At 40.0% G+C, this 27414-nt stretch overlaps 2 protein-coding genes across 4 annotated transcripts in view; both read right to left on the bottom strand.

Annotated features, from left to right (window-relative positions):
* The window catches only part of dcdc2c (doublecortin domain containing 2C), a 31040-nt gene extending 9549 nt beyond the window's left edge, over positions 1-21491 (bottom strand). The window contains exons 1-12 of one of the 3 annotated variants that reach the window (XM_005723906.1): positions 20999-21491; positions 20591-20639; positions 20305-20381; positions 20036-20167; positions 19578-19733; positions 19405-19453; positions 15695-15818; positions 14048-14148; positions 13334-13462; positions 10454-10523; positions 8380-8437; positions 7197-7320 (exon numbers count right to left, since the gene is read on the bottom strand). In XM_005723906.1, the coding sequence (XP_005723963.1) occupies positions 8412-8437; positions 10454-10523; positions 13334-13462; positions 14048-14148; positions 15695-15818; positions 19405-19453; positions 19578-19733; positions 20036-20167; positions 20305-20381; positions 20591-20639; positions 20999-21282 (1197 nt within the window). In that variant the 5' untranslated portion in view covers positions 21283-21491 and the 3' untranslated portion in view covers positions 7197-7320; positions 8380-8411. Of the gene's footprint in view, positions 1-7196; positions 7321-8379; positions 8438-10453; positions 10524-13333; positions 13463-14047; positions 14149-15694; positions 15819-19404; positions 19454-19577; positions 19734-20035; positions 20168-20304; positions 20382-20590; positions 20640-20998 lie in introns of those variants that run through there. The other 2 variants (XM_005723908.2, XM_005723907.1) reach the window with 2 other exon arrangements.
* Positions 21492-24478: 2987 nt separating this feature from the next.
* Positions 24479-26123, bottom strand: colec11 (collectin sub-family member 11; the record flags this gene model as incomplete). The annotated part of the gene is made up of 5 exons (XM_013908424.1): positions 24479-24911; positions 25079-25174; positions 25294-25347; positions 25455-25526; positions 26048-26123. Coding segments are annotated over 5 exons (690 nt in total), but the record flags the coding sequence as incomplete, so codon positions are not given.
* Between the last annotated feature and the right edge of the window lie 1291 nt (positions 26124-27414).

The raw sequence follows: 27414 nt of genomic DNA, 5'->3' as shown, positions 1-27414 counted from the left end.
AAAAAATAAAAAACCTAAACACTTAGATTCATGCTAAGGTTACACATACATAATTGACTGAGGACAACATAAGATTCGAAACCTTGGTTTAAAAGAGTTTTCAAGATAAACCAAATACTTCTCAAAAAGTGATCTAGGCTAAGTTTAAATGATTTAGTTGTTTCCACACAAATCTAAAAGCACCCCAAAGTTCAGAAGGAGTTTCAGGCAGTCTGTTACTCGAACTTTGAACAACACCAAACCTCATTCACCCCCAATTAATGCTAGAATTTATTAAATATGTCCTGACATTACACCTCTTTATCACATGAAAGCATTTTGGAGACATAGACCATAGTACCCCTTAATTATAATTGCTGGGGTGCGTTGTTGACCAAAGCATCTGAGTATTCGAGAGCCCTTGGAGGGTCTAGAGAGGATAAATCACTCCAGCAGCACTTACGCTTCCCTGAGTGCTTCCAACATACCTGTATTTCTACAAGCGCAGCAGGCTTAGGGTCAGAGAATGTAAGGGCTACACACTGAACAAGATGAATTGCGGTAAAACAGTAAATCCTCGTGGCATCCTCCTGTACATAAGAGTACCTAGAGCTCAATAATCTTGGCATATAGCCCCCTTTCAAACCAATTTCATTTCCCATATGATGTGAAAGGCTGGAACATTATAACACTTTGGCTTATGATACAGAAATCCCAGCTTTACCTGTGCTCATCAACTGAGAGGTCTGTGGGTGTGTTGGTTAATTTTGAATGCCAACCCAAACCAGCCAAGGATGAAATATCTTGCTTGCAAGCTGTAGGGCTCATATAAATGAAAAGCTGTATCACTGTCATGGACACAACACAAGGCAATAAGAAACTGCAGAGAGAGCAGTTCATTAAAACGTGAATACATGGGGACATATATGGACACTGATGAAAGAATATTTCATCACCATCAGGGGTTTATAAAATGGCCCACCACTCTGCCCACCACGATCCAATAATCTGGATGTAGAGGATTTGCACAGAGTAAGATGGACAAGGGAAATTAAGGCAGGCACATTTTACCAGATCATATTGCCATGATTTGTTAATAAAATGCAAAGCGACAGGCTAGATGTGAGACAGCGACTAAAGCGCGGCGGTGATTTAGACTTAATCCGTCATTATCCCGCCTTTGAAGTGACCTCACTGTGCATGTTCCCACTGTGACCCAGAAGCATACTCACAGCTTCTTCATTAGCTGGGATGAAACAGAGCCAGTTCATAGACGACTTTGATGTCCCGTCCTCCTCACACAGACCAGTAGACATGCTGACACACGCGCATAAATGACACTTACATGCACGCACTCACATCACAGATATTCTTATCGCTGACTACACTGAGCCATGAAAAAAACATGGTTTTAATCAATTATGGCTCTCACCTTTGGGGCAGCACATTCATTACATATGATAGGAGCAGCTAAGGGACAATATTCCGAATGTGTGCTTAGATTGAAATGAAAGAAATTGTATGGTTAGAGGGTAGACAAAGACTGCAATTTCACTCAGCTGAACGTCGTTGGCTTGGATTTACATATGTGCACACAAAAGGCCTGCACTGAATGTGATTTCACTGATATAATTTATGTGTACCCAGCGATTTATCATCCTTAGATCACAGCATGGAAATCAAGCAGGTGACCTAAAGAGATCCACACATGTTGCCTTTTATAGGATAGCTGTTCTTAAAGTTTATCATGGAAATTGAAAAAAAAATCAACAAGACACAGTTTGTCAATATGCAAACCACTGACCAGTACAAGTGGGTATGACATTATATATAAGCTTAAAGACAGATCATATGGATTCCCATACACAAGTGTGTGTGTGTGTGTGTATAGGTAAGAGTGCACTTACTTTTTCACAGGACTCTATTCGGGCCTGTGAAAAACTAAGTACACCCTTACTGCTTCCATGGGAATTAATAGGGTAACAGCAGACAGGTGCTGCTAATCACATCCAGTTGATTAAATGATCATCGGCAAGTGTGACCACCTCCATAAAGGCAGATGTTCTGGCATTTTTACTGCTCTGGAGCATTCAGATAAGTGTTAACACAAAGCCACACTCTTCCCAGGATGTCCCAGCAAATTCACTCCAAGGTCAGAGTGTGCAAAGAAAAGGAAAAGCCAAGAGATGCCTCTCAGTCACTAATGGCCTCAGATGGCATGTTAAATGTTAAAGTTCATGACAGCACAATTAGAAAAAGACTGAACAAGAGAAACTTGTCTGGAAGCTTCGCCATGAGAAAGCCTTTTCTTTCTAAAACAAGCATGGCTCATGTTAGGTTTGTAATGTTGCATCTGAATAAACCCACAAAATGTCCTTTGGACAGATGACACCAACGTGGAGATGCTGTGCCATAATGTATAGCACCACATTTGGAGAAAAACAGATGCATCAAATCGGCATAAACACCTCATACCAACTGTCAAGCAAGGTGGTGGAGAGGTGGTCACTGAGTCTAACACATCAAGCAGGGTGGTGGAGAATGGCCAAAAAAGTAAATAATAAAGGTGTTGCAATGGCCCAGTCAAAGTTCAGACCTCAAACTGACCTCAACTGATCTTGGCATAAACAGATGTCCACAAACATCAATGAACTAGGCTACGTTATAAAGAATAGTAAGCTAAAATTCCCCCACAAGCACGTGGGAAACTGATAGTCATACAGAAAATGTTTACTTCAAGTTATTTCTATTAAAAGTTATTTTACAAGCTACTGCATAGTGCATGTGTACTATATACTGAAGTTTTTATATACCAACAACCGTGCTAAAACAAATCTATGTGTGTATCTGGTGCACAGACTGTGAGGGTCTACCAGTAACAAAAAAGGTGTGAGCACCCATGCAGTTAGCTGCACGACACACGTTTTCTGCACAGTGTATTGGTAGAGTTCTTTCCCCAGGCAATGGCCCGTCAGGCCAGACAAGGAGGCCGGGTGTTAAAGTGCTAGCCGGGTACACGGAGTAACAACAAAGCCATCTGCCCTGGGAATGCACACATCCATCTTACTAAAGACAGCCAGTGAAGGAAAAGACAAAGGGGGGAAGAGAAAGGAGAGAGAGAAGCAATGAAAAAGAAGCAGTAGGGAAACTAGAAAAAAATAGAAATGTAAAAACAAATTTGTAAACATATGTATGGGCACGCTGCTGGTGGTGGCAGGGAGCTGCAAAAAGGTGAATGAGCAGACTACTGGTGTGAAAGAGTCCCGGGAACTATACACTTGTTTTCGCCTTTCTGCACAGATTAGATCTTTTCGTTTTTCAGCTTGCCTGATTGCACAGCTGCTGAAAGCCGCTTCCCTCGTTCACTATAGACGGTAAAAGCCAGTGGCATATGATTGGCTATAAACTAAACCTTGTGCTGAATGTATATGCCTGCAACAAAGTAACAGATGAGAGCATATGGTATGAAAGTATGTCTGGTAGTGGGGCATGCCAGAGCTGATGGAGGGACCAAGTTAGTAAGTGAAAGGATGAGAAAAATTAAGCCAATTTTAGACCAGAAATAAACATATTTATATCCTAGCACACACAAAAAACAATAATCTTATCAGGGATGTGGCCTCTTTTATGTAAAGTGGAACGGGCTGCTAGGTGGACTGTTTTAGTGTGCCAGGAATAGCAATTCAAGTCACTGAACAGGATAACAGGACAAATAACAGGACTTGCGTTGGAGACTCTCCAGTGAATTTTCTTTTATTTATTTGTTAGCAGGTATCTGCGTCTGTAAGATGCACCCATACAGTCTATGAATGCATCTTGCCAACCTAACTTGCTTTGACAGTGACTCACAATAGCTGTAAACACTGAACGTCATGATCATAAAAATACAGGTAATTTTTTTTAACGAAGCTCTATAATTCATGAATCTGTTTGCAAAGCATAATGTCATCCTCATTTATTTTATTAAGCATGACATCAGGTGAGAGGACAGCAGTAAGTCCCAGCTCCCACTGTCATCCCTGCTTCATAGCCATCTGGATGTGACTCAAAACACTGCCGTCAGCATTCCGGGCTCAGTGATATCATCGCAGCAGTTTCCATTTGTTTTTTTATTTTTTATTTTTAGAGCATTTCTTCATCCCTGTATAGTCTGAATATATATCCCACTTATATAGCGCTCTTAAACTCGCTTGCTTTCTCTCTGACTCTATATTATCTTATCAGACTGAGAGCTTTCAGTTGTGTTACCAGCCATTAGCTTTAGACAGTGGGTAGCTACAGAACAGAGTGAGGGAAAAGTGGCCTCCTGGTGGCTCTGGGTGATGTCAGCTGTAAAAAGGCCTTTTTGTAACACCAACTATCTGTGCAGGTTTCAAGGCATATGGTGCCTCTGTATAAAATGACCTTCAGCAATTTTCAAATACGTTTCTGATACAAATGCTAAGAGATTTCGTGTAACTAGGAAAAAGGCACTCAGTAACTGCACAAAGCTGCCCCATACCTTATCATACAAGGCTGTTGTACAAGTAGCACAACTACCATATGCTACATTTACACTGTTTCCAAATACGTTAATTTAGCTGGGTAAAGATTAAAAAGCAACACGTGCAGTATTGTCTAAGCGTCTTGAACCATCCCTCACTTCTTTATATTTTATATCCAAGGAGCCAGACTTTCTTGTAATTCTTGTAAAAAGTAATGATGAGTATTAAATCTTTTTCAAAGTCTTTAAAAGCCTTTCTGTGGACATGCTATGGCTGCTTTTTCACTCATTTTCAGTTCAGTCCTTGTACCTGACCATTTTTAAAGAAATGTTTTTGTGTTTTTTATGTCACATACTTTAGCACTGACCTATATGAGTCAAGCATAAAAAGACATCTAACTCAAGAGATGAACCTAAAGCAAAAGCATCTAATAATTAGCCAACAACGTGGCATATCTCAGCATGGTGTGCAATGTGTTCTTAACAAGGTTTGAGGAAATTGGACAAGTGGAGGACAAATGAAAGTTTTTGCATCTACTGTTTGCAAAGGCCTACATAGAAGCCCTCTGAAGGTAGAAAAAACAGGGAGAAAAGGCTATGGTAAACCAAATTACAGAAAAACTGGAGTGAAAAATCAGTGGCAAAGGTATCATGTAGTGATGAATCCAAATGAGAAATTTTTGGTCATTAAGGAGGCCAGTGTTGGGGGGAGAGTTGTCAAGACTGGATTGGAATTATGAAGACAGAAAAGTACCATCAGATTTTTATCCACCCTGCAACATCATCTGGAACGTGTCTGATTTAAGCATGACACCGATTTCAAACACACTGTCAGTACAGTAAGTATATTAGGTTTGAAAAACACACAATGAAACTCAATCAGTCATGGACTTGCCTCCCCAGAACTCAGACTTCAACATTATTGAAGCAGTTTGGGATTATCTTGACAGAGAACAGAACAAAAGGCCTGGAAAACTATTCCTGAAGACTACTCAAAGAAATTACACAAAAGCTGCCTAAGGGAGTTGAGATAAAGAACACCCAATACTGACTTTCAAGCTCATTAGATTGTACAAACTCTTTCTTTCCATATATACTGACTTTGCATGTATGTTTGCACATGTTTCAATAAATCACTGCAAATAGTTCCCATAGTTCCCCAAGCAAAACATAAACAAATGAGGCATGGCTCAAGAATTTTGCAGAGTATTACATTGTGTATGTAGATGCATCATCTGTTTCGCTGAGTTCTATAGATTAAATGCAAACACAAATCTATAATTTATAATCACTGCAATTATATAACAACTAGAAAACCGAATCGGTATATACCCATTACTTCCAGACAGCATTGCGGACCCCTGACTGAAACCAACCTGAAACATTCAAAGCAAGCGTCAAGCTTCGGTTAAAAGCAGAATGTGTGATTTACAGAAACATCACACTGAGAACAATTGTTCAGCTCTGTGAATCAGTCAGAGTGCCCGCCGCGCACGATGACTGACGTGTTATTGGCAGATGGCTAGACTCCTGCCCTCCATGGGAGGCTTCCAAACAAACAGCTCCTGGTTACACTTAGGTGATTTTCACATCAATATCGATCAATTATTCACATATTTGTGCTATCTGAAGAAAAGCAGCTGCACTCCCTTTCATATGTGCTAGACCAGTATTCATTTTGTAGGAGGTGAAAGGAAGGAGCACCGCTATTCCCTCGCATTTTATCCCACATTTATAGTGAACTAAATTTCGCAACATCACAGCGTGATATAGAACTGTGATTAAGTGGGTCAGTGACTCTTACTGTCAGCATTACAGCCATTAGCTTTTATGGAAGAATACATCAAGTGCAATAGTTCTGTATTTGAGGTAACATGCGGAGAAGTCTGCTTTATCCATTTTTGAAATGTCTTTTGACATAAAACTGAGGTCAACCCTTAAACTTTTCTCAATGCAGTGAGCATTTGAAGTGAATATATAACACTTGAGCAACACTGTGTGGGTGTCTAAGCTATAGTACATGCTGGAGAGGAAGATGTGGCTGTAGCAAAGTGCTGTAGTTACACAAGCAACTGTGCTTTGTGGATTTGGCAGTACTTGAGGGTGATCTAGTTTATTATTCCTTGTTTAGTCAGCCTCTCTGGACTTTTTCCTTGAAGTGCTTTATATGAAGTATAAAGTAAAGCACTATGACACTATTTAAAATGAGGTTTGCTTTAGTACATACCATCACACACTTTCCCTCCCTCGTGTTACAGAGAAATATTAAAGCTGTGCCCCAAGGTCAACAGCAATAGCCCTCATTCTACCCATCACTGTGCCCTTGTGTTATTCATGGCCAGCACTATGAGAGGCAATGATTCTTTTTTTTTTTTTTTTTTTGGGCCACTCCAATATCATTAAGTTATTAGTTGATTTCAGTGGATTTAATCAGCATAGTAATTCCTCTCCATGGGAAGATAAGTCCCTCTCAAGAGCAGTTACGCCGTCCACTATGCCCGCTGATTAGACACAAGCCCCCAAAATAATTCATCAGAAAACTGCAAAAAATAATTTATCAAAAGTGCTTCTCGCAAAGCCCGCTCAGGACCTTTGCTTCTTAATAATTAAACTCTGCAATTAGGCGTCTTACCATGCACCCAGTGTGAGGCTCCATGTAATATTCATAACCATACATAATTATGCAATATATTCACTGGAATAAGAGGCCATATATTCACGCCGGGGCTGTCAGGAGAAAAGACATTTTTATTTGGTTTATAACACTGTTTCATCTTATACATGAGCAGCTGGCTTCTTGAGACAGAAGAGAATGAGGACGTCTGGTCCTTAGCAGTGTGACACTGTATTCTATGATTCTGAGAAACAGAGAGAGGGTTGCAAAGAGAGGACAAGAGAGAGAGAGAGAGAAAAGGAACTGAGTTTTTCTTCTTTTTTTTGTGGGCATGCTCCAATGCCACAAATATCAAAGTCTGTTAACTGGACACAACAAAGACATACCTGAGTGGTATCATACACTGACCACAGTCAATGCAAGATACGGAAAGAGAGAAGAGGCTTTAAATTAAAATGGAGTGGAGACAGGGTGCTGTCTCAGGATCCACTGTATGATAAATTATACATAATGCAGTATGGTAAAAAACTGTAAAAAAAGAATAGTCCCAAAGCTCTTGATCATGCCTGAAGCAAATAAGCAACAGCAGCGGTCTGCAGTGGACATACTGTGGACAAGGTTGGCTTTCATCTTGAGACACAGTTCAAAGCTATGGGGCTACGCACAGAACAAACTAGCAATCAAAGCTCATGTGTAACTGGGCAGTGGTGCACTTCACAGAGCCTGTCGTCTCAAGTGTTGCGAAGATCACACACAGATGCCTCTTTCACATCACAATGGCTGATTTCTAACACACAGCCTTTGGTCCTTCTTATTCTTCACCATGGTAAATTATAGAGAAAAAAACATACTGCTATTGAGACGTGCAGCTTCTTGAAGGCCACTCACGACATGTATATGCTGAATAAGAAGAAAAGCATATGTTTTCTTCCAACTTTGAAGAAAGGCTGCTTTTTGTCATTGGAAGTGGAGACAGTCTGATATTTGATTTAATAAAAACTGAAAGATAATAAAAAGCAAATGAAGAATATGCTATATATTCTGTAGTAAACGGGATTAACAGCCATTGAACATGAGATTATTTACTGCCAAAGCTATAATCAGACTCTTCGTACGGGGATTTCATAATCATTTCCCACCAGGTAATCGTAACGTGCACAAATTGTTATAATTTGTACATGCTGTATGATTAATGAACACTGCTGTGCTTTATATGCAGCTCGACTACACAACAATATGTTTTGTGCATTTGAGCTAAAAGTTCAATCGATGAAATCATTTATAGTGTTTTTATAGAGCATACCTCCGGAGTGAATCTCATGCAGATCTAAACAACTAATGTTGAAGTTTCAATTTTCTTCCTGTAAAAAGAGTTTGAAAAAGAAAAACACAAAAACTGGTAACCATGCAAAATTTTGAAGTCTTACTTCACGTGCTAATAAACAAAGCTTGTGTGTGTGTGTGTGTGTGTGTGTGTGTGTGTGTGTGTGTGTGTGTGTGTGTGTGTGTGTGTGTGTCACAGTTCTATTCTTTTCCAGAAAACAATGACCTTTTCAAATATGACACAGTTTTACTGTGGGCATAATACAGATGTGATTAACATAAATAAGAGTTAAAGTCAAATAGGCGTAAAGGTCGTCACTCAGGACTAGTCTCGGGTCCACGAGGTGATTTACAACAACTTAATTTGACTGTGTGGAGTAATTTATCTGTGACAGAGCAAGCCGTGGAACTGTGCATGCCGCACGCACATGCAGGCAACAATATGCCATGACTGCACACATCCTATATCTACCCAATCAGTCAAGATGCTTTACAACTTCTGTCAGAGGGCCTAACAGTTCTCATAAATTATAAAGCCATTGTACATGGTGCCAATAACTTTTGAAGGAGAATCTCCACCAAACTGAAGCCAGTTTCTCTTCCTATTATATGTGGACATCAAGACGCAATTCTCCTGAGTTAAAAAAAAATGTGGAAAAAAGCAGGCCAAATGCTTTGATGGTTGATTTGCTCTTAGAAAACTGTGCCAAGAAAACCTTCTAGGATAAAAACTCGTTCACATATTGACATTTTGATGCAAAGCAGGTGGCAGGCAGGTATGATTCTGTTAGAGATAACTTGCATTTCCTATCACATCCCTATTCCCTCCGCTGACTCTCCAGTTATGCTGTGCATCTGTGTCATCTGCAGATCCACTGTGACAGCTGGAGAATATGAGGTATGAATGATGCAGAACAATTCATAAACAGCAACAACAACGCAATGTGATAGGGACAGAAAAATGTGGATGTGGGTCTCAAGTCGGCAAGCAATAACGTGCTGTGATTTCTTTCGAATGCCCCCTGTAGTGCCCACTGATATTCTGCAGGGAAATCACTCACTGGAGTGTACGGGGCTGCCTTGCATCCTCTGCTACTATCAATATGAAGATAATTGAAAGAGAATACATGTATGTACACAAAAATCATGTGCAGCTGTATAAGAGAAACATTTAATCTAACCTCCTGTCTGTTAGATAACTCTGTGCATATGTGAGTGTATATGGATGGCAGATGAGGGAGGTAGGAGGCCCGCTGTTAGCGCTGGATGCAGTGATTTCCTGGACACCGACAGAGCGAACCTCAAACTGAAGGGCAGACAGAGATAACCACCTGCAGGGATTCGCATCCTGCTTTATTTAGTCACCTTCGGAATTTCCTCCAGGGACAGAAGACGATATTGTGAAACCAGTGAATGGTCCTAAAAATCAAAGCCAATGTTCTGTAGGCAATTATAATGAAATTGCTTGAACCAACTGCAAGGCACATTCCCCAAGAAAGGAGAATGTCATTGTTTTGGTTGAGGTTCAGTTAGGTTACTCTCACCTCCATAAAAAGGGGAAAAAAAGTTCATGGTACATTTTTTTCATAATTCATTCAGATATGTTCTTTTTTTAATAATTATATAAAGACCAGCTCATGTAAAGCCAATTAAAAAAAATTTTTTCCTAATGGTAACATAAGTATGTATAATTCTTATTCTGTCTGAATGGTTCAAGATTGCAAACAACATGGGAAATATAAAGAGTGGTGAACAATGCCAGCCCTGAGCATGGCACACCTTGATGTGCAGGTGCCTTTAATACTAGAATAAGTCATCTTAGATTAGGGAGTCAAAAAGAAAAAAAACTCAACCACATGCTCTCCATAAAGCACGCTATAAAGCTCTCCCAGATGTTTAGAGGTGGTTGCGGTTCCAGCGACATGCAATGTCAGGGAGGAACTGGTAATGCCGAGTGTATTAGCGGTCTCTTTATGGGTGCATTAGGTGCTGTGGAGAGGAACATGGGGGCTGCCACTGATCTCCTACCAGGCTTTATGCTTTGATGAACATACCCTTGAAAAACAGGGACATCTGCGACCGTGTTCTGCCGAGCTTGGAAGACGCCTCCCTCTCTTTAGCCTCCTGGAAAACATAAATCAGCTTCTCATATCATCATCTAGTCATATTCAATGCATATGAAGCGCTAATCAGTTAATCTGTCAGCTTTCTCCCCTTTCGGTGATATATCAGATTTGTAATACTCTCCCACATATGCAGTAAATCTCTGACAAAGCCCGTGTTTTTGAAATTCAGCGACGGGGCTGCGTGAAGTGAAGAAGTTCACTTGAAAACAGATACCAGGGAGAGTGGAGCACTGAAAGCTTCAGCGCGCTCCCATGTGTCATCTCTCTCCCTACCACAAAACAGTGGCCTAGACAGGAAGCCAGAATAAATTTCCTCAGTTCATTGTCCCCGCTGAGGACTAGCAGAACATCTCAGTCTGATTAATGGCTGTACACTGTCTAATGAACAGTAATTGAATGGTATAATACTGCAGGTCCTTAAAAGCCCAGAGGAGTCGTCGTCCTCCGCTTAGCTCTCTGGAAAAGCAAGGCGGTGACATTGTCTAGAGTTGATTATAGTTGACCTTGCATGTGGAGACTTAGGTCTATGAAATGGCTAACCTAAGCTTCATGGAAGAGCAGCAGGAAAACAGATGAAAGACAAATGCAACGGAGAAAGAAGAGGAATGGATCAATGGTGTGGTCAATATTGATTTGATTTTTTTTATCACAAAATTCTTAAGGAGAGGAAGGCAATTGATCAAGCATACCTAGTTTCATTGGCATTTCCAACAATATTAATTAAGAAAAAATGCTTAGCCGACTGGCTGATAAATCAGCCGATACTGTTAAATCAAAACAAATGATAATTGTGAACACAATATTACACTGGTGAGTACAAATCTACCCTTGTCCACATTTCCTCAAAGTGTATGACATCTACAATACAGACAGAGTAGGCCGGCATGAAATCAATCAGATCCTTAACAGAGTGCACTCTAAAGGAAAAGCCAACCTGCAGAGAGCCCAACAAAAGTCAGTGGAGTGAGTGTAAGAGCAGCTTTGATAAATGTGCATCAAGCTCCAGCCCGCCATCCTTTGCTTCCTAACACCAAGATAGCCTGTGTTCACTCTCAGCGGACATCTCCACTTGGCAGAGACGCTGAATCTCGTTATTCTTTCCTTGGCCTGGACCACACAGGTCAATACCACCGCCTCACCGCTGTACTGTCTGCAAATGTATTCACTATTTAAATGCACTGCAATAAATCATTTAAAGCTTCAACTGAAAATGTAATCATGTAATTGAATTTGGTCATCAATATCTACCATATACATGCACGTATACAGAGTACACGGGGCATTTCACGAGCATATATGAGCACCGGAGTGGGAGGAAATCTGTCTGGACTCAGCTGAAAGTATGAGTCATAGCAGTGCAGTTATCCCTCATTATTATTCACAGCCCTCTAAATGATGAGGTTGCTGACAACGAGACAGCGACAGCTTGTTTGGCCTCAGTGGGAAAAAACAAGTATGAGTATGCATGAAGGATGATTAGACGTTAGGTAAGGTAAGTCTTACCTGCAGAGCTATTATTTCTGGCTTGACAAAGGCATTTAACTATAATGTAAGTACAGTGCTGATAAAACATTAATGAACATAAACAAATCAAAGTTTGGTAAGGCAGCCGGTCTGATTAAAAGTGCTGACACCCTTTTACTGCAAACTAGAGTTATTTTTGCTTAGGATTTGTTCTTTCAGCTAAAATTCCATCTTGTGCCACTCTCCATTCGCTGAGAGATCAAAAGCTACTTGGCAAGATGATTATTGCAAACATAGCTGAGTCCATACAGGGATTATCATTATTATTATTTCCCATTATCTAATGGTCACTCCACCCAATCCATAGTAAATCTGAATCAGCAAAATTCATGTATGACTAAAAGTGATAAGTAATGAATTAAGCTATTGATGAGGTCTTTAGCCAGGGTCATAACCGACCCCCAGAAGTCAATAATTATCCCACGAAGAATATCTTTATTGCAAAAGTGCATACGGCAGCAAAATCATCACCACACCAAAACATTCCCCTACGGTGTAATTGCCACTGCTTAAAATTATAGTTTTCATTAAAACGAAATGTTCTCGGTTATTGATTGCTTAAATAAGACTCAATATCTTCTCATTTCAAAGCCGAATGAAATTGCATGGAATAGTAATATCACCCAACTATTGTGTGCATTTATCACAGTTACACGGCTTCATATCGCTGTCCCTCGAGGATTATTAGAGCAAAATAAGTTTATTTAAATGAGCGTAATTTCGGGGGGACCACAGATCCGTGCAACAACATCTGTATACACAGCTCACTCGCCACTTCATCAATGTTAATGCGCACAATAACCAGAGTAAAGGACAGACATCAAATACAACTGCATATTATTATTATGGGCCTCTTTTTCAACCATGAAAACTCCATGATTTGCAGTATCTGGGGCGACAGCTTGGCTCTAAACGCGTCCTACAAAAACGTAACTGAGACACAGGTAATTTAAATCCTTTGTAGTACTAGTAATGTGTTCTGTACCTTTTAATGTTCCCTTCTGCCCCTTAGAAAGATTGTGTTAGTAAATAGCAAATACACCAAAATAACCATGGAGACAGAAAAAAATGTTACACGTGCATTAAGTGAAAGTATAGTTGCTGAAAGCAGGTCTATGTGACCCTATTGCAATTATGGAAATGATCATTACCATAATTGCTGGTTAGACCATTTTTTATGTGACCTAATCCAAAAGGAAATGAGAAAATTGGACATAATAATAAAGTAAAAATGAACTGAATGTGAAATACTAACTGCATTAAACTAATAATAAGTGTACTTACATTTTTCCCGGAATCTGTGGTGGAAGACCTTTGCGTACTCGAGTCATCTGAATCACGGAGGGAGGCCTTGCAGGAACTCGCACAACGATTCCCATCTTCATACTCCTCTTCAACTATCTTGGCCTCAACCTGCAGGGAGGGGAAAAAAACACACAAGATCCCCTTTGGCTTACACTGTACTGTAGTGCTGTATTGATTTTACAATATTTATATATTTATGTAGCTTGTTCTGCTGAGCATTCATGAGCCCTTATTCTGAGCAGAAAATAGTATTATACTGTACTAGAAGTATATTCGCAATTCCGTTTGATGTTGGGAAACATACAGAAAGGTAAAGCTTAATAGGAAGAACACCGATGGGGGGGAGAGAGGTTACTAAAGCTGCAGGCACGTCTTTCATCTAACCCTTTCATTTTACATCAAATGCAAACAGCTTGTTGTGATGATCAACTTGTATACTTTAGTGTGTCTCCAACGACGAGCTGTAAAAATTATAATAACTGACATATAAAGCGTAATAAAATCCGCATGGAGCCAAGGAGCTTTACATGTTTCTCCATGTTCACGTGGGTTATGTTTTTCTCTGGCAGTGCTGTGTTTTCACACTCAAATCACTTCTTATTTCCTGTCTGATATCAGGCCAAGCTGTTAAATAACTGCGCGCATTAAGGACCTCATCAGACTGTAGCGCTACAGTATGGGATTATGTTTTACCTGATCAATTGGCAGATCCACCTTCAACTGGCGGTCTTCCTGCACCTCTGCTGCTCCTGCCATCTCACTCCTTTTGTTTTGTGCATTGAACACGCTGCCCTCTGAGAAAAGTGATTAATCACAATTACCTCATCTGCTGGCAGTCGCCGTCTCATTCTTCTACACACTCGCTTTCTCTCTCCTCTCTACTCCTGTTCAACTTCACAAGAGATCAATGTTGCTGTCAAGCCATTTATTTATTTATAGTGGTCCCCCAGACTTAAGGGCCACAGAAAGCCACAGCTGCCCTGCCACAAATATGGCCAGCCGGCGTGAACTTTTGGTCCAGGGTTACATCCTGACAGTGACAGGCTGCTCTTGATGCATGTGGGGACGTGCCTCATACAGCAACGTCACCCTTGTAAACAAATTCCTTTTCGTCTGCTAGATCTGATACGGCGTAGAATGTGAATAATGAAACATGCTCTTGAACTTAAATCTACTTCAATTGCCCTAAGTAATTTAATTTAAATAATAAATAACCACACATGCAAGATTTATCATTGAAAACACTAAAAGACAATGTAAACAAAAAATGCCTCTGCTTCATGTGTTAAGTGAAAAGAGACATTTACACAACCACAAAAAAGCTTAGAATTACTTTTTTGTCTAGAAATCTATAAAAAGTCTTAAATCTCTGACCTCATTCCAGATTAATCTTGTGAACACTGCACAGAGCTATTGTCTGTATGAAGGGTTTTAAGAGCTGATATAATTATAAAGAAGACATAAAACTTTGCTTTTTAACTTTAGGGACTTTGCTAATGTGGTTACAGATACAGTAGTAAGCAGAAATGTGTCCTGAGAACTGAGTATCTCAGTCACAACATATGAAATCATGGCAGGATTCAAACAGTAGCAATTAGCCTGCGAATGCTACCATACCAGTATGTGTTTTTCAAGTGAAGCAATCGTACTACTGCGCACAGATGGCACAACAACAACTGCATGAGTAGATACAGACAGTGTTATTATTATTGATATACTGAGTATCACATTTAAAGCACACAAAGAATATTTGTCTTTACTTCTGTCAGTGTTGCTTAAGATTAATAACTCATTACCATCTTGATTCCTGCATCAAGAGAAAATAAGAGCATTTTTGTCTCCCCCTAGATAGTTAACCAGGCTTTCAGGATACGTATTCAACAAAATAGCCTGATTGAATTCATCTTTGATTTAAGCCCCCTTGATAGTGTTTGAAGTCTTTTTCTTTATTAATATTCACAGAAAAGAGCAGTGTTCCTTTGAAACGGCGCACAGCTCTGTTCTGTTTGGACTTAAAAAGAACAGGCTGAGATTCCAAAGAAATCTCCTTCACCTGCCAAATGGCAGATTTTCTGCATTATCAGCACAGACTAGGAGTTACATCTCTTTACTTACACACACAGAAGACTTACAAATGTACAGTTGCAAACACAAACATGCTTTACACAAAGCGCATAGATGGTCTTCAAAATCCAACAGGTTTCTTTCTGTCATCATAGCGAAGAAGAAAGTGTTGAAGAACAACAACAACAACAAAAAAGAAAGAAAACAAAAACTCTGCGGACAGAGGGGCTAGAGAGCGAGGCAGTAAAGACAATATTTCTATAGTGCTCTGCTTACCCACTGGGGGGAAGAGAACTGGGTTCTTGGACACCTGCCCTTGTTGTTTGGTTCTCTCTGCCTTGGCTGTGAGTTTCTTTGTCTGGCCCCTGGCTGTGTGCTCAAGGTCTTCTCCAGAGCTTGTCTGAGCAAACCACATGGAGGTACAAAAGAGAGGAGAGCAGAGAGGCCCGGATTAAGGTATATGTCCTCACATTCGGTCTGTGATTCATCATTGACTTATCGCTCGTTTTGTAAAGAGGAAGAAGTAAAACAAGAAAACAAGACAGGAAGGCTTGTTTCTCCTCTCTTTTCAGCAGCTTTTTTACATTTTCCATTGACCTCAATTTTTCATGAGCTGATATGTTTTGTAACTCCCCGCTGACTCCTACTGTATTGAATTCATCTGGTTCCAATACATCCCGTGCACAACCTATCAATCACTAGGGAGCGTGGCAAACTAATCATTTATTGATGAAATAGGGCAGCCATGAATTTCTAACTGCATTTGTCTTATTTATCAACCCAGATCAAACAATGAAAATCCAAACAAGCTTAAAGGGAAAAGGAGGGAGTCGTAGGGAATAACTTATTCTTCAGCAGCAGACAGCAGAAGGTTATTGATGGGGAGGGGAGGAAAAAAAAAGGTTTGGGACTCAGTTGCATGGTGGGAGAGCAAAGGAGTGAGAGAGGAAGAGAAGAGAGAGAGAGAGCAGTGGGGAGATTTCAGTGATGTTCAGACAGCAGGGTACACATCTGAATTAATGCTTCCACAAAAGGCAATTTTCTCCTCGCAGGCTCCTCATCCCCTCCGCAGGTAGCAAGGTGAGGTATGTCTCCCTTACAGAGAATGAGAGACACAGACATAGAGATCGAGAGAGAGAGCTGACTTAATGTGACTTTTCAGCTACAGTGCTCTTTACTGCAGGATCCCTGGGCTGGCTCGGGGGATAGTGTAGTGATCTCGGGCTTCCACCAGAATACACTTCTGGCAGTGGTGTTTGCAAGCTCACTAACATGGAGTCCGGGGAATAGCGGCGTTGTTTCTGCACTTGTTTGCTTACTTTAATGCAGAGGCAAAGTCTGTTGATATTCTTTTGAATTTATACAGCCGTTAGTGGGCTGAGGGAGAAGAAAAAAAAGTAAAAGAACAAAAGAAGTGTGAAGTTTGGCTGCTATAGTCAGAGGAGGAGAGTTGAAAGAGAGTTCATGTTCTAGCGCGGCGGTGTCCGCGGCCGCATGAGATCAAAGACAAAGGAGCAGTGGCACCGTCGCGGTGATAAGCTGCTAATTCAGCTCCTGTAACCTCGGTTCATCTGCGAGTGATGTGAAACAACTTTGCGATAAAGTTTTAAATCAAACTCTATCTGGCCCATCAAATATTGAGGAGCTTGTTTTCTTGCTTGTGGTGAGATGTAAATAGATGGTATTTAAATAAACCGAGCTCAATCCAAAGCTGTCTCGCTCAGGGAGAGTGGCAAGCAGGGCACAGGGGAGGAGAAATCAGAGGACGAGGGGTGCTGAAGGAGCCGGAAGATTGCAAAAACAAGCAGCAGCAGAAGTAGAAACACGGCAGTGGAAAAGCTGAGGTCATACAGTATAGCCTCTCGGTCTGCATTACATATCTACAGTACCAGGTCCTGCGGGAGCAGACAACTGTGTGTGTCATCAGGCTCCAGAGACAGAGAGAGAGAGAGAAAGACAAAGAGAGTGCTAGAGTTAGTGTGAAGGGGGCTCAGGAGGGCTGGACAGCAAGTAATCTGTGGCTCTCTCGTGTGGCCAAAAACTGGAGTCAACAAGAGGACACGGTGATATGATAGCCAGGGGGAAAAAGGGGGTCCTAAACAATTGGACTGACCAGCCTCCAGCCATACTGACTGTGATATCAGTCTGAGCCACTCCCAGGGCCGAGTCCTCAGTGAGTAGACACACTGGCAGCAGCGAGGGGGTAAAGTCTTCCTCGGGGCATTGCTATTTCCTCTAACCAATGAGCTCATACATGGGAAACAGAGGAAACGAGGAGAAGCAGCAAATCATCAATGATGTCAGAAAGCACAGATATTAAAGGTTTAGTCAGCCTTTCTGGGCTTTTTTTTTTTTTTTTTTTACACAGGGCTCTTTATGTGGAGCACATATAAAGCACTGCTTAACTGCCATAATAACGATTGCCATAATAACTAAGTGTACTGCACGATGCACGCCGTTGTTCTCTTTTTCGCTTTGTCTCTTTGTATTCCTCTCTCCCCTATTAATCTTCTCTTTATGCTATGTCTACCTCAAAAGTTTCTACCTCATCATGTCTGTAAAACACTTAACTCAGCATATACAGCATGCTTGCTTCCAATGGGAACACGATGTGCTGGAGAGTTTCATTATTACACTCTGCAGAGCTGTCAGTTTAGTCGGTGGTTGCTCCACACCAGATGTCCCGTCCAGCAGTGCAGAAACGGGTCCGCCGCCGGTGCGGACAGGACAGACACGGCTCCCGTGCAGAGCAAGGTTACATTTTACACAACCTCAGTGGGCATGTTTAAAGGGTCTTTTTTTACGGGCGTTTCAAATCAGACTGCTGTTGTTTTGTGAGGTCAAACTGAAATTAATGATGGACACGACCCTGTAAATGTATGTGTAATCAGTAAGCTAAACAGCTGACAGATCAAGACAGATTGGGTACATTTTTGTCACTTGCATATCTCCCCCTCTGAAAGGCCCTTATTAACTGGTCAGCTCATGTTTACAAATTCATGAGGGATCAGACACAGAGGCGAGGAAAGTAAAATGTGGCAGCCTCATGTCTAGTGAATGACTAACACTACACTGAAACGAAGGATGCAAAACACAGGCATAGCTCTGTCTCTGTCTCCACCTCATGGTACTAAGTGAAATGGCAAAAGTTGTGGTTGTTGTGTCTTATTAGCTAATGTATCAGATAAGCAAAGTTGCGTAACAATGTAATTTTCATCTACTGCTTTATGGCTGCATAGCTGTTAATATAATGAAGAGATCTTTTATATATAACTAATAAATATTCAAATTATTTCTAAATTCAAAGGCAATCCAATGCAGATAAAGCTGGAGATAAAGCAAGGGACATTTTTCTATATCTAACAAAAATTGACATCTGCCAGAGCACTGCCATCTTTCATGGTTATAAAAATCACATGTCAGGCACATTTGTCACAGTGGGGCCCATCTCTACCTAGACCTGCTGAGTGGGCATGTTCTCATCTTCATCACGTGATTTGGTGTTCATCTCGGGCCCACAGCAGCGCAATCCCCGTATGGGTTCGCAGCATTTCACTGTCAACTTAATCACAATACAAATAGTCCCCGCTCTTGTTTGAATAAGAGATTTCTTTTTCTTTTAGTTTGCTGTAAACGAAGTCCCCCTTGTGCATATGATCTGTCTATGAGGCTCACTGCACTTGATCAAGTGGGCCAGCCTGTCTCTGTGGGAATTACCCATCAAACTGGAAAGCAACGGTAACTCAATGCCTCCTGCAGACAGTGATTGATGATAGTGGTGTTTCATAACGAATTGCGCCCCACAACAAGTCTCACACGTGGGAAATGTTAATTGAAATGCTGTGTGTGCAAAGATACGCTTTTCAACTGTGAGTCTAACAAAGTGTTACAACAATGACCCGGAGGGAGTTCAGGGGGAAAAGGGTACCAATTTAGCACGTTAGGAGAACGTGAAGGACCAGATGGCAAAGTGCATCAACACTCACCACATTCTTTGCATATCTTTTGATTTTGGTACTGGGCAGGATGCCTTGGCTGCAGGGAAGAAAAGGAAAAACAATACTGACAAACACATTTTTGCTTTCTTTATCGAAGTAAAATCAAATCCAGTGTTTATTCTGGACATATAGAAAAAGCCATGAAAGATCACATCTCGTACCCTTCAGTCATGTTGTTTTCCCTAAGCAAATCCCTCCTGGGGACACACTGGTAATATGGGAGAGCCTTAAACTTTTCTGAACCGACTGCAACATAGTAGTGGTTGTTCTCCAGTTCAGTGGGACCGGAGACAGGGTGTCCGTTTAATGTGCAAAGCCTGAAAGCTCAAATAAAGAAAAACAACTCACTGCAGTAATGTTTAGTGATAGTTTCAGCTACGTCTTTGCCTGAATGAAATCTATTGAATACATCACAACCACACATGGTCTCGATCTCTAATTAATTGCAAAAGTCCCTCTACTCTCCTTCCCAAGTATCATTTTTTTGCATTTAAATTGACTGTAAAGTGTCCACTAATCACATTACGTTCTAAATTAGAAGGCAAGAGGAAAACAACCTTCACTGATACTCCAGTTAACTAGTTTAAAAATGATGTATGACTAAATGTCCTGACATTACCTGAAAACAGCACCCGTGCGAAGACGCACTTTCTCTGTCACCATAGCTAAAACGTTTTCCCAGCTTCTAAGGGTATACTTTGGGATCCGTATTCGAGCCGAAGGAACCAGCACTTCTCCGTTGGTGAAGACACTATGAAACAAAACACGACACACAAAGATCCATGAATAAATAAATGGAATTGTTTCTTGCATTGCACAGCACGGCAGAGAACATTATTCTTTTAACACCGTGGAAAAATATGTATGCAGTTTAAAATCAATACTCACTTTATTGTGCAAGACTCATCAGCAGTTCTCTTCCAGCGGGCAGAAACTACTATCCTGCTGTGAACAACAGGTTGGATCTGAAAATTTCATAAAGGAGGAACTGAGTGGGGGGTTTTTTTCAGCACGTCACTCAAAATCTAATCTTATGTGTCTCGACAGGACCTTCATGAGCAACTTAGATTTTAAGGATGGCATCAGCATTCAGACAGAATGGTTAAACTTAAAACAAGGACACATGAAAAAAGTTTCACTATAACTGACCACACACACAAAACATTGCTCCTACCTGTTCTTTTTTCTTATTCTGTGGCTTCTTGGCTGCTATTTCACAATAACTTGAAGGCAATAAAAAAATCAAATTACCTTTAGGTACAAGGAAACTTATGCAAGGATGTGGGTGTAAGGCATCTTTAGATCTGATAAAACTAATTGAAATCAAATAGTTATATATGTAAAAGTATGCTCAAGATCAGTGCTCTGCTGACTAGACTAAAATACTGGGTCCAAAAGATCACATTTAAAGACAGATTAGACTTTATTTAAGATAAGCTGACATATTCAGAGCGTTTTAATGAATATTAAGTACCAGCCTAGTCAAATTCCCTTGCCAACAAATGAAGCTAAAGAAAAAACCTGTAGATTCCAGTATATACAAGTAAACTCAGACAGGACACCCCTAAAACATGACACTTACTTCAGTTTCTTGAACGCCTCATTTCCGGCCGCGACATACTCACTCCCGTGCTGAAGGTCATCCAGATGGTGAACTTGGTGGCCTTGTGTGGCGGTGTAGAGCCTCCTCACAGCGCCAAAAGGTGCTTCAATCCCTTTGGTCAGAGATGTCAAAAAGTTGTCAAAGTATGGCACGTACCGCGGATTCACAACTACTTTCCTGCCGGGAAAATAGGCATCTCCGTTCCTGTAGACGACGATTATTTTTGTAGGTGGCAAGTCACTTCTCCCTGTTGTGCTGGGCATACTTGTGTTAGCTAATGGGAACGATTTCAAACAACAAACAGCGGTGGCCCTTGGTGTCAGAAGTTAATGTGTCAGCTCTGTTGGCCTCCGGAGACGTAACTGGAGACAGCTTCTCAGTTCTTCCACATGAGAGGTGTAGTATTAAGATACGTATCCACGTCTCTGTCGTGTCTTCTATTGTGTAGCTAAGGTTAATTTAGTGTTCGATACCAAACCTCTGGTGCTACCAAGGCAACCAGTGGGGTGACCCCAGTGGGTTTTACATATTTAGCTAAACCGCTCATAGGTCTGTATTAAAAAACAAACAAACTCATTTTTAATTTTCATTACCAGCTGGCTGATTCAATCTCATGGTATTTAACGAGAAACTAATTGACAGAACACAGCGGTGAATTTCATTGCTTAATAAATTTATTAGGCCACTACCCAATGTAAAGTACGCTGTAACAAAGCATATGTCGTTTATTTTTTATTATTGTTATTATCTTCATTTTTTTAGATCCCAAATTGCTGTTATTTACTTTCATTCCTGAACAGACAGAAATGTTATGGTGAATTCAATTCAGTACTTTTTAGCTTTAAACGTGTTTTCAACACATTTCTATTTTCCCCCTTTTTTTCTTACGTTTATGGCATATTATAAATGGGAGTAACTGCGGGTTCGGAATCTTGCCCAAGGATACTTTGGCATGCATAATAACTTTTTTAAGCACTGTACATCCTTTTGGGATGCAGTTTTTTCCCAGGTTTAATCCGCTAATATAAAACACATTTACTGTTTGACTCCAATCTTCTCTCAGTGTTTATTTATATACACTCATAACATATGTAAATGTTGAAAATAATGAAATCTACACATATTCTGTCTGACAAAGCAACTTAAGCTACTATAGATCTTTCCTCATGATCCATGCCATATGGTTTACCATTTATGCCCTCCTCCAAAATCTATTGTAAGTGTATAACGGTGATAATAAATATAATAGAAAGCCAAAGAAGTGTATTCTTTTTTGAAGAAAACATGTATCCCATTCAAATTTTTGACAGACTCCTATTGTATATTACAACTGTAGCAGAGTGGCTGCAGCCCCTTCACTTTTAGACAGAGCTGTCCAAACTGTTTACTACAAAGGTAACCAGAGATTGCTGCAACAATGGCACTTAATTGGTTTATGGCGGACAACTCCTGGTCAATTAAATACATAATTCATCTCAGCATTAATTATTCATTTCTTAAGGGACTGGTGTTCTGCTTTATTAGGAGAAATGCATCATGCATATTCAAATTCCTCTTCTTAGAGGGATGCAATAGGATATCATCTCAGCTGGGACACCCATCCTAAAACAATAGCTGCCAGGGCCACAAGACATCTCCTATTAGTCACACAACCAAACCGTTGGAGGATTTTCAAAGATGAAAATGTCAAACTAATCTAAGGTATGTTATATCTTGTTTCTGTCATTCAGCAAACAATAGGCTGTCATATTATTGTCATGTGTAATCTGTTATTTTTATTTTAAACTTTAGGTGGCAAATTATTTTTATATTAAAAAAACCTGACAGCATTAATTTAACACTACAAATCGAGAATATGTCAATGTGCTTAGTATGTGATCAGGTTTTAGTCATTGCATCAAATGGTTTTCAGAATTTTATGCAAAGTCATAAAAGTCTCCAGCAATTAGTTCTTATCAGTTCTTAGCCAGGATACATGTCGTAGGGTAACTGTGATTCAAATTGTGCTTAGCCAAAGTGTGATATGTCATGTCAGGAATCAAGGGGAAGCAGTGGGTGAGTTTCCTTTGGCGCTCTTAAAGGTCAGTGCCATCCATTTTAAAACTCCCATTTATTACAGCACACTAAGGTGCAGAGTGAATGTTATAAAGATGTAAGGTGACTCTGGTGTAATTGCATTGCTCGCTGGATAATACATGAGAACCTTACCGTGTTCACTCGTTAGGATGTTTGCATACTTCAGAAGGACATTGTCGCAATGATTTGACTTTGATATGATTCATGTTTAACATATTTAGCACATATACCAATTACTGCTTGGTATTTATGCAGTGCTACAGAACAGCCTAAAATCAACCTAATAGAAGAACAACTGTAAACATTAAAATTAATGAATTTCCTGGCTTCTGCACTTTTAGCATGACAGTTATTGTTTTTTTGTAACACCTGTGCTTTCCTTAACATAACAGATAAAATGTGGAGCAGCCACTGACTTCAGTCCCCTGTAAGGGATTTTTGCTGTAAGATGAGCTTTCGCCCACTGGGTGGCGATGGTCCATGTGGAAATTACAACAGAAAAGTAATTATTTTGTTATTTTACAATAATATAAAATGGGTCACTTTAATGATTAAAACATAATGTAAGCCATATAAGTATTTTGCGACATGCATGTATACATGTTCATGGTCGCCAGTCTATTGCAGGGCTAACTCACAGAGACAAATAGCTGTTCACACTCACATCTGACCAATTCAGAACCAGCAGTTAAACTAGCATGCACGTCGTTGGACTGTGGGAGGAAGCCTGGACACCAAGAGCCCAACTTCTGCACACAGAAGCCAGCCAGTGGATTCAAACCGAGAACCTTGTTTCTGTGAGGTAGTAGTGTTAACTCCTGCAGCTTTGTGTTGCATCATTTATCGTATATTTCTTCCATAAGTTTGCTTTAACTGCTGCAGTAAATAAGCGCAACTAGTTCAAGAGCAAAAACTAATGTGCAAAAAATTATTTTTAAACTATGTATAAATGTTTATTGCACAGCACATGAATGTGGAATGCATGCTGTATTCTGTTCCTCTGATTAAATTCACTCAACTGGAATGTCTTTTAATTGTATTTTTTTTTCTACACAATCCACAGCTCTCTATATTTGCTTATTTACACTGTTTGTCTATCGTACTGCTACAAATATTGCTCAGTGGATTTTCTGAATTAAATAAAAACTCAGTTCCTGGCATGCTTTTGGAAACACTAATTTATTTCAGTATGTATCAAGGACGTAAAAAAAAATATTACAAACATTTGGATATTTTGTATGTTCAGAAAATAAATAGCTTATTAGCTCATAAGCAAAAAGGAAGTTGAAAGTATACTACTTTGCACAACTTGCGTATCATTTCGTATTCATATTTACAGATAGAGGATACAGCAAAATAATAAGATTACAGTTTTTGCTCCATTACATTTGTCCAGTCTGCAGTCTGTTTAACATATACTGGCCTCAGATGTTGTCCTTGTCAAATTCACAAACAAAATACATTGTCGGGTGGCACGCCACATCAGTCCACTCCCCAGAGGTCACCATCTCAGCACAGTCCTCATCATCATAGGCATTGTTGGGTTCTCCTTTTCTCCATTTGCTGAAAGTGGTCATGGGAGAGTGATCTACGTAGGTGAAAACACCTTCGCGCTCGAGGTCATGAATGCCAATGTAAACTCTGCTCAGGCCAGCGTCGGTTATGTACCCTGCGATGGCTGCGTTTGCTCCCTCATCCTTCGGCATGACCAGGTGCCCTCCCCTCGTCTGGCAGTAGCCCTCAGCCTCGGTGTAGCGCTTCGCTTCCTTCACCAACAGATAGACTTTACTGTCTGTTTCCTTAATGCCAGCAACAGCTGCAGGGGAGGGCAGTGCTGAAAAATGAGCACTTGTATTTCTATAAATTTCACATTGACATGCCCGCATTTTCAATTCTATAGGACAGGAAATCAGCAAAATACCAAAACTGATAAATATTTTTTTAAAAATACAAAAGCATTTTTAAAGACTGCAAATCTTTTACCATTTTTAATGAATTTTAGTTCTGAGGAAAGCTGAGCCACAAGAATGTCCATTTCTCCAATCATCCTTCTAATTGGCGCACACTCACAGGGAACCCCTGATAAGGCAAAAATGTGTGGGACTATCACAAAGTTGACTTTATTCATTTACAGATGTGTCTGTCTAATCCTGCTGCCATCTGTTTGACAAACAAAATAAGATGGTTTTAGAACCCACCTGGCTCTCCGTCTGGGCCCCTTGTACCAGGGTCACCTGGATCTCCCTTGGATCCTGCGTCAGAGATGTAAATATTTATCAATCATAAAAACACACTAAACAAATAATTGATGCATTCCTGAAAAAGTGTGCAGACAGTACATCTCTGCTTCTTATAGCACCTTTCATTCCACTTGGGCCAACTTTTCCATAACGTCCCATAATGCCTTTGTGTCCTTTGACCCCAGGTGGACCTAAAAAGAATGCAACATGAGTAAATTGTTCATATGAAGATAGAGACATACTGTATATCTTATAGTCAAGACAAACTTAAAACAGCAGAAATGAAAGCAAAATTATATATATTAAACAATAAATCTTTACTTTCACTAAAGGTTAATTAATTAAAATGATGAATATGCTTCAGAGAACACCCTTCACTCCTCATTAAGGTCTTCCATAAACACTTGTCCACAGCTCTGGATTCCACAAACCATTTCTCATTTGACCTCTTACCCTAATATAAACACTTGACCATTTCTGGATGGCCTGGTAGTGATGTAACGGCACATTATCAGCCCGAGAAATGTGATCTTTACCCCAGTTTTTCTTGTATTAGTGGTAGTAATGAGAAAATGAGGAGATCTATAAATGTGGGCATGTGGAAAATATTCTCTCTTTAAAGATTTGCATTTTAGGGGAATGCACTTTTACTCACAAAACAAACAAACACATTCTATAATTTATTTTTTTGGTGCAACTGCATAAAATATACCAGTCTCCCCTGGCGGACCAACTCTTCCTGGTCTCCCAGGTGCTCCCTTTTGTCCTTTTTCTCCGGGTTCTCCTTTTAGAGCAGAAGAAAAACAATTATTATATCAGATAGAGTCTATTCTTGGTTTTTAAGGTGTCTGGTATGCATTTTGTAAGAAAGAACAAAGAGCTACATGCCTTTGAGTCCAGGGACAAGGATCTGAACAGTGCAAGACTCCTCTGGCAAGTGTTGTCCATATGATGTCTGCATTGGTAATAAACTCATCACTACAGACATTAGTATCATTGGCAGTAACAGTTTCTCACCGGGCATTCTTCTACATGGGATGATTAGGGGGCTATGCTGGAGAAACAAAACAATTTAAGGAAATGCTAATATAAAAAAATCATTCATAAAAAGCAAGGCTTGGTTTATATGTATCTGTATATTTCAGAATTAAAATAGTGGAATTAGAAGTGAGAATTTCCTTCCACTGAAAATAAATAAAAAAGAGACTGCAAAGCCGCATTTAGAACTACATTTGCATAAACCAAGTACACACACACAGCTTTTTAGTAACTCTAAGAAAGCGTTTTTACTTGAAAACTATACAGTATTTCAAAATCGGAAACGCCTACCTTTAGAAGTATTTTCCAGACAGAAGTAAAAAAGTAATGCCGATGGCCAAAGATTTGCAGGAGCTTTGAGTGCTGGTGGTCCTACAAGAGCATTTCATGTTCCTCTACACAGGCACCACAGAATGCGTGTGATAGGACTTTTGTAAACAGTTCACAGATAAACTCCAAAGCATTTGGGCTCCCCACAGATAATTAGCTGGGAAAGCGGTCAAGAGATTGACAGCAAAGAGGCCTGATAAATATACTGACTCAACTTTTTAATGCTATCAGATAATTGGGAGAGTTAAATATATAATGCATTTTACAGAGCTAGCATGCACATTGATTTAGTAACAAGGTAGCATCTATTATTTTAGCAAGTCGCTGTAGTATTTTGGTTTGTATGACAAACCAGTAGTGGTGATTATCATTACATATGCTGTGGTCCATATGAAATGGTTACAAGGAGAGTTGTTTTTTATGTTATGTCTATCATATGATGTTATTTATTTAACATTAAGGATTTAAATCAAAGGTGTAAAACATAAGGCTCGGGGGGCACATTCGGCCCAGGAAAGACTCCAATCTGGCCTGCTAGAGAGCTTTGGAAAATGTGAGAGAGGGCATCGATTTCTACGTTTTTACTGTTTTGTCATTGCTTTTACAGTTTTTCCTACTGATAAAGAGCTCTCCCATCGCTAACCATACTATACCAGAGTAATTAAATAATTGATTAAAAAAATAACAGTTAAAACACAGAAGAGTGCCTGA

Source organism: Pundamilia nyererei, unplaced genomic scaffold (genome assembly GCF_000239375.1).
Source record: "Pundamilia nyererei isolate P.nyererei 1_Seehausen unplaced genomic scaffold, PunNye1.0 scaffold00010, whole genome shotgun sequence".
Taxonomy (NCBI): Eukaryota; Metazoa; Chordata; class Actinopteri; order Cichliformes; family Cichlidae; genus Pundamilia; species Pundamilia nyererei.
The sequence above is the reverse complement of the archived record's forward strand: the minus strand, read 5'-3'. Positions and strand labels throughout refer to the sequence as shown.